The sequence below is a fragment of the Scylla paramamosain genome, chromosome 23 (assembly GCF_035594125.1).
Source record: "Scylla paramamosain isolate STU-SP2022 chromosome 23, ASM3559412v1, whole genome shotgun sequence".
Classification (NCBI taxonomy): domain Eukaryota; kingdom Metazoa; phylum Arthropoda; class Malacostraca; order Decapoda; family Portunidae; genus Scylla; species Scylla paramamosain.
The window spans coordinates 3,218,326-3,232,985 of NC_087173.1; the positions used below are offsets into that span (position 1 = coordinate 3,218,326).

The 14,660-nt window shown below is 47.7% G+C and overlaps 2 protein-coding genes across 7 annotated transcripts in view; one reads left to right on the forward strand and one right to left on the reverse strand.

The window, feature by feature from the left end:
• The window catches only part of LOC135112022 (uncharacterized), a 243,415-nt gene that overhangs the window by 102,757 nt on the left and 125,998 nt on the right, over positions 1 to 14,660 (forward strand). The gene's annotated exons all lie outside the window — the stretch shown is intronic.
• Positions 793 to 10,638, reverse strand: LOC135112020 (mucin-22-like). Its single transcript, XM_064025857.1, has 6 exons — positions 7,731 to 10,638; positions 7,538 to 7,631; positions 3,568 to 7,421; positions 3,212 to 3,360; positions 1,911 to 2,043; positions 793 to 1,394 (listed from the first exon to the last, which is right to left on the reverse strand). The coding sequence occupies exons 1-6, from the start codon at positions 7,819 to 7,821 to the stop codon at positions 1,300 to 1,302; spliced, it is 4,416 nt and encodes a 1,471-aa protein (XP_063881927.1). The 5' UTR covers positions 7,822 to 10,638; the 3' UTR covers positions 793 to 1,299.

A 14,660-nucleotide genomic window follows, 5' to 3' on the forward strand; every position in this document is an offset into this window, starting at 1 on the left:
CAGATTTAAGACAGTGGCTGTATACACGAGTGACAGGGCAGGTTGTCCCATCAAGAGTGCCAGTGGCTGTATACACGAGTGACAGGGCATGTTGTCCCATCAAGAGTGCCAGTGCTTACCCGCCTACACCCAACTTCAACATAAGAACACAAGGGAAGCTGCAATAAGCCTTCAGGTGTCCACGTGGCAGTCCCTGTATAAAACATGACTGCCTATTTCTACCTATCACCGCATTCATAAATATGTCTAATTTTTAAAGCTTCCTTTTGATTTGACACTACAGTCTGATTACTGAGTCTATTCCAGTCATCTGCCACTCTATGTGAGGGCGAATTTCTTCCTGTCTCTTATTATAAACGCATCTTTTAAAATCTAACTCTATCTTACTCTTATTGTGCGGGTTTTATTGAGAAGTATGTAGGTAGACTCTTCCTCTTTCTTTCTCTTGGGTAAACTTGCTAATGCATCCAGTTCGCTGCGCCTTCTCGGTGCTTCGTTTAGCTGCTTCACTTACTGACACACGCCCACGTTCTCCTATGTGTTGTGTGTGTGGTTCTTAGAGACACCGCTTAGATCTATGGGCCAAGAAGGTGGTGACTGTGGTGGCGTCTTGCTTACCTCCTGCTGGTGCTGATAACGATTACACACACACACACACACACACACACACACACACACACACACGCTCAGTATTTTGTTACATTCTCACACTCACTTTTTTCCCACGATACTCAGCACTTGATACTCATTTAGTTCCCGGAGCATGAGTGAGGGAGACATTAAAACTGAAGTGTCCGTGGTATACATTTATTCTTAACAGTACAATAATAACACAGAATTTGCACATGGAGAGAGAGAGAGAGAGAGAGAGAGAGAGAGAGAGAGAGAGAGAGAGAGAGAGAGAGAGAGAGAGAGAGAGAGAGAGAGAGAGATTTGAATAATAGACGGTAATGAAGATATGAATTTGTAATGAATAAGTACATAATAGGGACGAATAAATAACCAATAAATAAATAAATAAATAAACAAACAAACAAATAGAGGATTAAATACATAAATAGAGAGAACTCCACCCATAATGCCTCCCAGACGACAACAACAACATCAACAACAACAACAGCAACAACAACAAACAACAAACAACAACAACAATGTTATCTCCATGTGTACACTTTCGAGTCTTCACAGGGGTTTACATGTACGTGTGACAAAGAGACGTAAATGAAACCGCTACACTCACTCCTCCAACACTTGCACACTTACACACTTACACACCACACTTACACACTGCATGTCCTTTTAGGTGTTCCAGGGGCGGGTGTCAAGCTTTGGCCTCCTCCGGTGCTGGCGCTTGCGGAGTCTGTTTGTGACTTGTGGCCGGCATAAATATTCCTCTGAAATAATTAAAGAGTGTTGGTATTAGGTGCGGTTGCTATTTATGGGGTGTATAAATAATGGGTTGGATTTGTAGGTATTATTTTCAGTTATAGTGGTAGGAATTGGATAGGAGTTGTAGTAGTAGTAGTGGTTGTTGTTGTTGTTGTAGCAGTTATTGTTGTGGTAGAAGCTTTCGTTGTTGCATGATTATCACTTATGTTATTACTATACCACAACAACAACAAACGCTACCACTACTACTACCACATCTACTGCTACCACCACCACCACCACCACCACCACACCTACCCCAACCCACTACACACTGCACTCTAAGGAAATGCACACAACACAACCCTCACCGGTGCAATCCTTCTTGTAGGCTTAACACCCAAAGCATACTTTCACCTCCAAACATTGCATCCATTCACTCCCACCCTCTCCCGGATCATTTGCAGCTCTCACCTCATTTTGCAACCTACGTCTTCCCGCCCCTACCTCCCCTGCCGCCCTGCCACGCCCTAGTTACCCACCTGAAGGCTCCTGCACGCACGCCCTCTCCTCGTAACTCCACATCTGCCCTTTGTTACAAGAGAGCCCTTCCGTTCGCCAACCGTCCCCGTCCTTGTAGCACTTGAAGTAATTCGTGCACAGCCTCTGTTGCCCCTGGGAATGTGGGTTATGTGGGATTAAAATTAAACTCTGGAAAAAAGGTGAATATTGAGGGGAAGAATATAAAGGGAGATGTTGGAAGGAATGTAAAGAAGAAAAGGGTGAATAGAGAGGAAAGTGGAGGAATGTAAAAGGAGAGAAGGGAAGGAATATAGAGATAGGTGCAATGTAAGAGAGAGAGAAGGTAGGAATGGAAATTGTACAGGAAGTAAGGAAAGAGGAGAGAAGAAAGGGAAGGTGAGGGATGAGAGGATGAAGGAGGAAAGGAAAGGAAGAGAATACCATAAAGGATGGTGATGGGACTGATTTACCCAAGAAAGGCAAGCTATCGCTGTCGAATGTAAATGAGATGAGGTGCTCGTAAAAAGTAAAATAAAAAAAAAAGATAGTAAGAAACTTGTTGTCGTAGGAAAAACGAGACTCCTGGCGAATACAAATGAGATGCGATAAAAAGTGAACCTAAGGAAAAACAAGAAAAATATATCTCGTTCATTGTCCCCAGTTAAGCAAGGATAAAAATGCTTTCTATTTCGCTACGTGATTTTTTTTTATGTCTCTCTCAGAATATAGAATGAACAGAGGTGCACCACAGCCTGCTTGAGTTTCACAAAATAACTCATCATAAGAAAACGACTCGTGTAAAAAGCACCTTTGGGTTTTAGAAGTAACAAGATACTTTTACTGTCACTGAAATTTAAAAGACAGGAGAGAGAAAAAAAAAATTGGAAGAGAATAGTAAAGGGAAGGAAGGAAAAGCAAACTGGATCTTAATCTAGAAGAGATAAGGGAAGCAAGAAAACAACACGGCATTTGAACCTTGAAGAGAGAACGGAAAAAGAGAACGAAGGAGATATACGGCATCTTAAATTGGGAGAGAGAAGACAAAAAAAAATAAAGAAAGAAAACTGTACACCTGTAAGAAAGAAAGAAAGAAAAAAAAACACCGAATCTTAAACTAGAAGAGAGAAGACGAAGAAAATAAGACAAAACAAAACTGTATATACACATCAAAGACAGAAAGAAAGACAAGCAAATTGCAACTTAACCTGAAAGACACAAGAGAGGGAAAGAACACAAAGCGACATAAATTAACGAGAAAGAGAGAAAAGAAGACAGAAAACTTCCACTAGACGTCAACTTAGAGTGACTCAGATTGACTCACTAGGAACCGTCCGCCGAGGGAGCAGTAGTAGTATTTCTCACAGTAATGGGCGAGGATCCAGTCTTGAGGGGGCGTCGTGTCGTACTCAGAGCAGGCAATGTCGTATCTGAAACTCACCACGATCTCGTCCCCGGAGCACAGGTCTGAGGCTAGAGAGAGAGAGAGAGAGAGAGAGAGAGAGAGAGGATTAGGGAGTGGTGAGTGTAGTCTTGTGTGGTTTATTTTTTTTCTTCGTTTGGATATGCTAATAGTGTCTAACTCCCCCCTCTCTCTCTCTCTCTCTCTCTCTCTCTCTCTCTCTCTCTCTCTCTCTCTCTCTCTCTCTCTCTCTCTCTCTCTCTCTCTCTCTCTCTCACCTGCTGGAGGGTCAACACACAAACGCGTGTCCCTGGAGTAGCGCTGGTCCCCGGGGCACTGCCTGAGGGAGGTGGTGGTGTTGCACTGCCGGCACAGGGTCAGGCTGAGAGGGGACGGCCGGCATACGTTCACCTCCTCGCACCCTACCAGGGACACGCAGGCTTCGGTGTCCTCCCCCGCGCTGGTCGTGATGCTGGTGGTGTCTGTGTCCGTGGTGGTGGTGCTGGTGGTGGTGTCTGTGTCTGTGGTGGTGGTGTCTGTGTCAGTGGTGGTGTCTTTGTCTGTGGTGGTGCTGTCTGCGTCTGTGGTGGTGATGGTGGTAGTAGCGTCTGAGCCTGTGGTGGTGTCTGAGTCTGTGGCGGTGATGGCGGTGGTGGTGTCTGTATCCGTGGTGGTGATGGCGGTGGTAGTGTCTGAGCCTGTGGTGGTGTCTGAGTCTGTGGTGGTGATGGCGGTGGTGGTATCTGTATCCGTGGTGGTGATGGTGGTGGTAGTGTCTGAGCCTGTGGTGGTGATGGCAGCGGTGGTGTCTGCTTCTGTAGTAAGAGTGTTGGTGTCTTCGTCCGTGGCAGCAGTGTCCACACTTGTGGTGGCTGCGGTTGTGTCACCATCTGTTGTTATGATATCCCCATTTGCAGTGGTGGTGGCGGTGGTGGTGTCACCATCTGGAGTGGTGGTGGTGGTGGTGGCGTCATCTTCAGTGGTGGTGGTGTCACCATCTGTTGTGGTGGTGGTGTCAACTTCAGTGGTGGTGGTGGTGGTGGTGGTGGTGTCACCATCTGTTGTGGTGGTGGCGTCACCTTCAGTGGTGGTGGTGTCACCTTCAGTGGTGGTGGTGGTGGTGGTGGTGTCACCATCTGTTGTGGTGGTGGCGTCACCTTCAGTGGTGGTGGTGTCACCATCTGTTGTGGTGGAGGTGTCAACTTCAGTGGTGGTGGTGTCACCATCTGTTGTGGTGGTGGTGTCACCTTCAGTGGTGGTGGTGTCACCTTCAGTGGTGGTGGTGTCACCCTCAGTGGTGGTGGTGTCACCTTCAGTGGTGGTGGTGTCACCTTCAGTGGTGGTGGTGTCATCTTCAGTGGTGGTGGTGCCACCATCTGTTGTGGTGGTGGTGTCACCTTCAGTGGTGGTGGTGTCACCCTCAGTGGTGGTGGTGTCACCTTCAGTGGTGGTGGTGTCACCTTCAGTGGTGGTGGTGCCACCATCTGTTGTGGTGGTGGTGTCACCTTCAGTGATGGTGGTATCACCTTCAGTGGTGGTGGTGTCACCCTCAGTGGTGGTGGTGCCACCATCTGTTGTGGTGGAGGTGTCAACTTCAGTGGTGGTGGTGCCACCATCTGTTGTGGTGGAGGTGTCAACTTCAGTGGTGGTGGTGTCACCATCCGTTGTGGTGGTGGTGTCACCTTCAGTGGTGGTGGTGTCACCATCTGTTGTGGTGGAGGTGTCAACTTCAGTGGTGGTGGTGTCACCATCTGTTGTGGTGGTGGTGTCACCTTCAGTGGTGGTGGTGTCACCATCTGTTGTGGTGGTGGTGTCACCTTCAGTGGTGGTGGTGTCACCTTCAGTGGTGGTGGTGTCACCTTCAGTGGTGGTGGTGTCACCATCTGTTATGGTGGTGATGGTGGCGGCGGTGGTGGTGAGAGTATCTGGGTTCGTGGTGGCGGGAGTATCACTATCCGTGGTGGTTGCACTGGTGTCACCATCAGTAGTGGCGATGGTGACACCATCTGTGGTGGTGGCGGTGATGTTACCATCTGTGGTGGTGGTGGTGGTGGTGGCTGTAGTGGTGTCACTATCTGTGGCGGTTGTGATGGTGTCACCATCTGTGGTGGTGGTGGTGGCTGTAGTAGTGTCACCATCTGTGGTGGTTGTGATGGTGTCCCCATCTGTGGTGGTGGTGATGGCTGTAGTGGTGTCACCAACTGTGGTGGTGGTGTCACCATCTATGGTGGTGGTGTCACCGCCTGTGGTGATAGCGGTGGTGTCACCATCTGTGGTGGTGATTGTGGTGGTGTCAGTAGTGGTGTCATTATCTGAGGTGGTATCAACTTCTGGGGTGATTGAGATGGTGTCCACATCTGTGGTGGTAGTGGTGTCAATGTCTGTGGTGGTAGTGGTATCAACATTTGTGGTAGTGATGGTGGTGGTGTCGACATTTGTGGTACTGATACTTGTGGCGTGAACATCTGTGGTCGTGGTGGTGGTGATGTCTTCATCTGTGGTGGTTGTGGTTTCAGAATCTATGGTTGTGGTGATGGTGGTGTCAAAATCTGTGGTGGTGATGGTGGTGGTGTCTTCATCTGTAGTGGCGGTGGCAGTGGTGGTTTCAAAATCTGTGGTGGTGGTGGTGGTGGTATCATAATCTATGGTGGCGGTGTCAAAATCTGTGGTGGTGGCAGTGGTGGTGTCAAAATCTGTGGTGGTGGTGGTGGTGGTGGTGTCAAAATCTGTGGTGGTGGTGGTGGTGTCAAAATCTGTGGTGGTGGTGGTGGTGTCAAAATCTGTGGTGGTGGTGATGGTGGTGTCAAAATCTGTGGTGGTGGTGGTGGTGGTGTCAAAATCTGTGGTGGTGGTGGTGGTGGTGTCAAAATCTGTGGTGGTGGTGGTGGTGGTGTCAAAATCTGTGGTGGTGGTGGTGGTGGTGGTGTCGAAATCTGTGGTGGTGGTGGTGGTGGTGTCAAAATCTGTGGTGGTGGTGGTGGTGGTGTCAAAATCTGTGGTGGTGGTGGTGGCGGTGTCAAAATCTGTGGTGGTGGTAGTGGTGTCAAAATCTGTGGTGGTGGTGTCAAAATCTGTGGTGGTGGTGGTGGTGGTGTCAAAATCTGTGGTGGTGATGGTGGTGGTGTCAAAATCTGTGGTGGTGGTGGTGGTGGTGGTGTCAAAATCTGTGGTGGTGGTGATGGTGGTGTCAAAATCTGTGGTGGCGGTGGTGGTGGTGGTGGTGTCGAAATCTGTGGTAGCGGTGGTGGTGTCAAAATCTGTGCTGGCGGTGGTGGTGATGGTGGTGTCGAAATCTGTGGTGGCGGTGGTGGTGTCAAAATCTGTGGTGGTGGTGATGGTGGTGGTGTCTTCATCTGTGGTGGTGGTGGTGGTGGTGGTGGTGTCAAAATCTGTGGTGATGGCGGTGTCTTCATCTGTGGTGGTGGTAGTGATGGTGGTGTCATCATCTGTGGTGGTGGTGGTGACTGTGGTACTATCAAGTTCTGTGGTAATGATGGTAGTGTCTGTGGTGGTGGGAGCCAGTGTTGGTGTGGTGGACGCCTCCTCTGTGGTTGTGGCCTCTGTACCGGCGGTGGTGGAAGCCGGGTATGTACTGGTGGAGTCTGGACCGAGTGTGGTGATGACTGGCTCACTAGTGTGGGTGATGTGATCTGTAGTGGTGGTGGCAGGTGGCGGTGTGGTGGTGGGGGCAGGTGGACTGGTGATGGGGGCAGGTGGACTGGTGATGGGTACAGGTGGACTGGTGATGGGTACAGGTGGACTGGTGATGGGTACAGGTGGACTGGTGATGGGGGCAGGTGGACTGGTGATGGGTACAGGTGGACTGGTGATGGGTACAGTTGGACTGGTGATGGGGGCAGGTGGACTGGTGATGGGTACAGGTGGACTGGTGATGGGGGCAGGTGGACTGGTGACAGGGGCAGGTGGACTGGTGATCAGGACTGGTGGAGTGGTGATGGGGACGGGTGTAGGGGTGGGGGAGTCTGGGGAGGTGGGTGCTGGCGGCGTGGTGGGCATGCAGTGGGCGGGGTTGCCGTGCACACACTGGGCGAGCTGCGGGGCGAACACCGTGCCTGGCTCGCACATGAAGTAGTAGGTGTGGTAGTAGCCGGGCACCATGCGGCTCACACACCTGCAATCACAGCCTGTCACCACCTTGCTGCTCCGCCCCACACATGCTGTGCTCACTCCCGCCACACCAGTGTTGCCCGTATGCTGCACAGGTGACCGATTTTCTCACTAACTCACCTGTAGTACCAGTTGCAGGCTCTTGGGTGCTGGAAGACGCCCTCGCTCTCACACCTCACGCGGGGCTTCACGATGTGCTGCGGGTAGCGCCAGCCTGCCAAACATCTGAGGTTAGCGGGTACAAGACAGGCGGCGAGAGATGTTCTTCACTTGTATCCGTAGCACTGTTACTTGTGGTGCCGCTGTCACTTACCTGGGGATCCTGCCCCCGCCGCCAGAGCCATGGCTGAAGTCAGCGCCACCATCCCCCACGCTGTGATCATCTCGGCCCCGCGCGGCGTCATCTGGAATGGCCAAAAGCTGTTGACCTCGGAAGGTCACGTGCAGATACCGAGACGCCAGACTGCTCCACCTGACGTGCCGCTGGTGTGCACTCGAGTGACGCCAGTCCCAGCGCGCCCACACGAGTGAAAACAACAATGAATTGACCTCTGCACCAAGTATGTCACTGCTGCCGCCGCGTTGGCAGCGGCGCAGGAGTGGCGCAGGGAGTGGCTCTGATAAGTATTGTTTGGTCGGCGACTCTCTGCAGGCACATATTAGCAAACTTTTTTTTTCTTTTGGAGTGTCGTTTTTCTTTCTTGTTTTTCCTCTTGTCAAAGGAAGTTAATTGACCACAGCCACAGCCCAGCGTGTTGGGTGTGTAAGCTCGTCAAGGCTGCCGTTGCGGGGCACCGGAGAGATTTGGCGAGGTGAAGGAGCGGACGCGCTGTGCTGCGGCGCGTGTAACAAGACCTGGCGTAGCGCTGATGAAAAACACTGGCCAGCACCGGTGTGGCCCCAAGGTATTTCCGCGGCCTCCGTGACCTGAGACATGAAACCCACACCAAGATTATCCCTCCCCCAGGTGAGTGACCTGCGGGAGCCAGACACCGCGGCACCTGCAGGCCACCTGGAGGAGGCAAAACGGCCCGAGGGAGTGAGGGAAGGGGGGTAGGGGCGGCGTCCTGCCCACTCCCTGCTCCCGTTAAGTTCCCGCCAAGCTACCCGGACATTCCACTGAGACCTAAATTGGGCGTCTCTTCCATAGTCGCAACATTTGTGTCTCTACGTCAGGACGTTTTTTTCCGAGAAGCATCTTCCTGTGGGCTTTCTCCCGGTACTCGAGGCTTCGGCAGCACGTAGACGTATATGATTAACACTTATCATGCACTCCGTATAACTACTGTACATCATCACTGCGTTGTTTATTGGTATCCTTGAGAACTGCACTGCACTTTCCACCTTCACGTTTATACACTAATACACTGCACTTCAGACCTCCACTGTCCCCTGCACCACACCAGCACGTCCCCACTCTTCCTTCAGGGCACACATCCGCCAAAAAACACCTTTTAGTTCCATCACAACTGTCCACTAATCAACCATACATTGACCTCTCCCTCTCTCTCTGTCTCTCTCTCTCTCACACACACACACACACACACACACACACACACACACACACACACACATAGACAAATAGAAAGATAATAGAAAGATAGATAATCCACACATATACACAGACGCACGCACACAAACGCTCCAACACACACACACACACACACACACACACACACACACACACGCACACATATAGATAGATAGATAGATAGACTGATAAAAAGATAATAGATAGATAATCCACACATATACACACAGACGCACGCACACAAACGCTCCAATACACACACACACACACGCACTCACACACACACACACACACACACACACACACACACACACACACACACACACACACACACACACACACACACACACACACACACACACACACACACACACACACACACACCACACCTGGAGGAGCAACCACTCGCTGCCTTAACACACGAGACACTGTCCACTGGTCTCTCTATACACACAAGCTCCCTCGTTTACTACCCTGACGGGGCACCCCACGCCCTCCGTCACTTTCAACTAGGTTACGGGGACACACAGTTACCCCACCACTTCTCCTCAAGTTTCAGAAGGGGAGAGGAACCACTATTAGCGGCCGGGAAGGGAGTTTTGTGGTAGTTTCCTTGTTTCTTTTATTTTTCTTTATCCTTAGTCCGCTTTCTCCTCCTCCCGGATAAGTCAGCTTCGTTCCGGATAAGCCGTGTAATCTTGCTTTCGTTATACTGGGAAGCGATCGAGTGTTGTTGTGTATGGTGTGTTGTTTCGCCCCCTCGTTGCCAGAAGGTCAAAGAAATTCAGGTATCTTCACTACGCCAGCTCTGATCGTAATCTGCACCAGTCACGGGACTACATTTTTTGTGGTGAATAGACGGATATGGGAGGATAAAATGGAAGGATGGGTGAGTTTGAACGAAAGGAGGAAGAGGAGAGGAATAAATTAAGGAACTGACTTGTGCTGAAACTAAATAGGACTAAGCTTTTATCTTTGGCGAGGAAACAAAGATTGGAGGGATAATTAGGAGGGCGGGTGAATTTGTGCGAAAGAAAGAAGGAATGAAGAAAAAAAATAGATGAAAGAAGGATGAGAAGGTCACATTGAAACATTTATCAGCAGCCGGAGAACAAAGATGGGAGGCTTAAAGAGAATAATAGATGAATTTAATCGAAAGATGAAACTGAACCAGAGAACAAGACCAGGCCATAACTCGTACTTAGAGAGCAAGATTAAATTTTACCTTCAGCGACAGAATAAAGACACGAGTGATAAAGAGGAAGATGGACGAGTGAAAGAAGAAAGAGAAGGAGGAAGATAGAGAAAAAATAGAAACGAGAACAAGAAATAACAGGAGAGAGAGTAACATCACAAATACGTAACGGAGGTGAAGACATCTTTATATGCAGATAGTGATGAGTATAAGGAAAGGAGGGCGAGAGATGATAGAGACCTGAGTAAACGCCCGAGGGAGGAACCTGAACTAATGAGGACAGTGAGCAAATATGTGTGGGACACGTGGACTGACAGGTGGCCGGCAGGTGTAGAAGGGAAGAGCCGCATGCTGTAAAATGTTAAGGGTTCTGAGAAGCATGAAAGGAAGACAAGCCGAGTAATAATGTAGTATGAAGGGAAGAAGGAGGATAAGGTAACTGAACTGATTAAGAAGTCTTAGTAGTGCTTAGAAAAGTTAATGTTGGTAAGTGAATATAAGAAGATGACTTGGGAATATGATAGGAAGAAAGGACAAAGGATTAAAAAGGGTTTATCAAATGCATAAGGGAGAGAGAAGAGATTAAATTGTGCTTAGTAAACATACAAGGAAGGGACAAAGGGTTAAGTGACTAAGTAAAGGTGTGAGGAAGGGATAAAAGGGTTGAATAGTTCTTAATGTGAGTAGAAGAAAGGTGAAAAGATTAAATTATTGCTAAGTAAACGTAAAAAAGAAGAGAAGGTATAAGTAGTGTCTAATAAACATAAATAAAAGGAAGGAGACTTAGATTGTGCATAATAAAGAAGGGAGATAGACTTTAATAGTGATTAGTAAGCATAAAAAGAAGAAAGAAGACTTAGATAATGATTAGTAAACAAGGGAGAAAACTTTGAAGGTTAGTGAACATGAAAAGAAGGAAGGAAGACTAAAGTTACACGTACACTTAAAAAGAAGAAGAAGAAGAAAAAAAATTGCTTAGTAAACTTGAGATTGACTAGGTAATATAAAATGACAAACTTATCAAACGGTGCAGGGAGGGAAGGAAGAGTCAGCTGGTGCTTAGTGTGAGTGGAAGGAAGGACGCGACCTTTACACATTTATGGGATGAGTGGAGTGTCAGTGGGAGACAGTGTGGGAAGGCTGAGGTCTCGGTCTTGGTCAGGAAGTCAAGGGCGGAGCGACAACTCACCTCGGCTGCCCGGACCGCGAATGACCAGAAAAGTAGCGATACCCAGCGAGTCTGCTCTTGCTTCACCCTCCCTCTCTCCCGCCTCTCCCTCTTCTCCACCCTCTCCTTTCGCTCTTCCCTCGTAGTTGACAAGACAAGCGACAGCATCCCTTAGTGAGATGCTCTCCACCACCACCACCACCACCACCCTCTCCTCCACTTAGTTCGTGCTACCGAGAATAATGAAGCTGATGATTTTTTTTTATTTTTTATTTTTTATATTTTTTAGGTTATCGCCATCTTGTCGACTCGATGTCTGAGGATAATTTATGGCGCAACTTTCCAGGTCACTTGCCGCCTCGCGTGTCAATGAGGAAGTGCGACTCAATTCATTTATAACAGGAGGACTGTGATGACCTGCTTGTTCCCGTATAGCGCCGAGTGGGGCACTGAGGACAAGACTGACCGGTGGAAAGGCTTAGCGGTAGAAAGATTTACCGGTGGGGAAACTTACCTGGGTGAAGGGTGAGCTGTGGGAAGATTAAGCTGTGTTAAGGGTGAGCTGTGAGGAGTCTTTGCTGTGTGAAGGGTGAGCTGTGAGGAGTCTTTGCTGTGTGGAGGGTGATCTGTGAGGAGTCTTTGCTGTGTGGAGGGTGAGCTGTGAGGAGTCTTTGCTGTGTTAAGGGTGAGCTGTGAGAGGTCTTTGCTGTGTGAAGGCTGAACTGTGAGGGATCTTAACCTCTGAAAGATTTGACTATAGAATGATTCACCTGTGGGAAGACTTAGTTGTATAGGAAGTTCATACTGCTAAACAACCCATCTTTTAAGGAAATTTATCGTGTAGAACATTGTGGCATTTATTCAGAAACTCGTAGAGGTGATTGTTCCTTGCAGATTGTGAGAGGAAGAGGAAAAGTTCACTCGATAATTTGAACTTGACCCGTGGGAGGTGTTGGTTATAGCAAAGTATTCGAGAAGGAATACAAAAGGACTGAAAAAGACAACAAATAGCTGAAGATCCCTCCGTCTTCATTTGACCATTTGAGGAGCGAAAGGACAGCAAAGAAGGCCTCTCCCCACCCACCCATTGTTCCCTCTACGAAACCACTTTACATCAGACTGTCATAGATTAGCATTCAAATATTCACCACAACCTGCATTATTTTTCACTTTGATAATTCAGGCCTCGTCAGGTAAACGCTGCAGTTCCCGCTAAGTACTGAAAGGACTGCTCTCTTTTATCTGTAATTGATGAAAAACCAGGAACATTTGTCCATATGGGTCACTTAGCACTTTCTTCCATAGGGTGATTTTTTTTCCCTGCCACCTGGAGCACCGCGTCACTGTACCTTGACCCAACCACAGGCGACACCACAGACCTCCCTCCCCTGCTGCCAACTTATGTACCGTACACATGGGGGTATTTGAACACTTCCTCACTTGGTCTCTTTGTCTCTCCGGCTAGCTAGGTGACTGCTCTCTCTCTCTCTCTCTCTCTCTCTCTCTCTCTCTCTCTCTCTCTCTCTCTCTCTCTCTCTCTCTCTCTCTCTCTCTGTTCTTAATCCGCAATTCTTGTTCTTACCCACTTTTTTTTATTTTCATATATTTATTTTACTATTCTTAATTCCTGTATATCCGTTTATACACACACACATACACACACACACACATTCTCTCTCTCTCTCTCTCTCTCTCTCTCTCTCTCTCTCTCTCTCTCTCTCTCTCTCTCTCTCTCTCTCTCTCTCTCTCACTTATCCACTTTGAAGACTCACTGGACGGAAATTCCCCATCTAGTTTATTACATTGCATTCTACTACCTCTATTGTGAAAGAAGATACATGAAATGCCCCTTACCTGTAGTCTGTCTCTATGCATCTAATTCATCCCACAATTTTTTCTTCCCTCTCCCTTTTCTATCCAGGAAGATGAATTTCAATATGGGTGGTGGTCGGTAATTTCTTTTTGCTGTCTTTTTCAATCCCAATTTTCCATGCATTTTACCACGTCACTCACAGTCTCAGGAAGGATCTGCTCACACGTCCCCGCCTGGAGGAACCCGATCCGCGCCTTACCTGACGTGAAAACAGGTATTCCGTAAGTTCATATTACCGCCAGGTGCATTCACGATTACATGGCGTGTACAGGTGAGACATGAGGGAAAGAATACTTTGTTACCTGCATAAACATACTCGTAGTTCATTTTGCCGGGCTCAAACTCCACACACACACACACACACACACACACACACACGGTAAGATTACATTGTTACTTGCATAAACATAGCCCATCTACTGAACACACACACACACACACACACACACACACACACACACACACACACACACACACACACACACACACACACACACACACAAACATTCCACCCACCTGTTTACAATCCTCACACCAAGGGAGGGACAAGGGGAAGCTAACAGACGTACAAATGCATAAATATCATCATTCTCACTCCAGTCACACAACTCACGCCCTATCAGCATGCCAAGGAGTGGTCTCGGGGATGAGGGAATCCTGGGAGGGACAACACAACTTGGAGTCTTACCTATCCTTGGACTCAGACCTCTTTGTATATTGTTCCGTAGTGAATTCATGCTTGGAAGATTTCTCCATAAAAATGTCACTCAGGATAGTGGGAATTTCCTCAATCTAACCTGACTTAACCCATCGTTACCTTGTTGATTCTGACCTAACAATCTTACTTAACTTAATCCAACGTTACCTAACTTAACCTTACCCAGCTTAAATAAGAATAAGTTCGGGAAGATTGAAAGAAAATAATGAAGTTTAAAAATCTGAGTAGTACGTTATAAAGTGTGCAAAGTAATACCCCGTTTTTTATTAGGTTTAAACTGCGACCAAACTTATAATTTTTTTATGGCCGGGGAATGATCAGCGGGAAATATTGCAGCTGGCTTGTAGCTGAGGGAAATTTACCACAGCGAACTTTAACGCTTTCACTGCTGAGGACACTTGTTGGTTAACCTGAGTAAACGTGCACGATTTGAATGATGGAAAGCAAACTGACAGTAACAAAAAATATAAATAAATAAAAATAAAATAAAATAAAAATAAATAAATAAATAAAAAATCTAATCCATATATTTATATTTTTTCTATGGTGCTTTTTGAAATGAAGCGCTAAACGTACATTAAACATTTTACTAAGCTTGAGAAGATTAAGCAGTCAGATCGCGTTATCCTGTGACCTTGTGGAGAGACTTGCCAAGCATGCATGGGTGTGGTGGTATCGCGTGCACCATAGTTAGGATAAGGACTTGCATTCTTAAAGGCTTTGTTCTCCCATCAGGACTATTTTCAAAGGTTACAGAG

Excerpts from the sequence above, each read along its gene's own strand:
- LOC135112020 (XM_064025857.1), bottom strand. The coding sequence starts at position 7,821 with ATGACGCCGCGCGGGGCCGAGATGATCACAGCGTGGGGGATGGTGGCG. Across the intron at positions 7,422-7,537 it reads GCCTGCAACTGGTACTACAG|GTGTGTGAGCCGCATGGTGC; the intron begins GTGAGTTAGTGA and ends CTGTGATTGCAG. Across the intron at positions 3,361-3,567 it reads GTGTGTTGACCCTCCAGCAG|CCTCAGACCTGTGCTCCGGG; the intron begins GTGAGAGAGAGA and ends CTCTCTCTCTAG.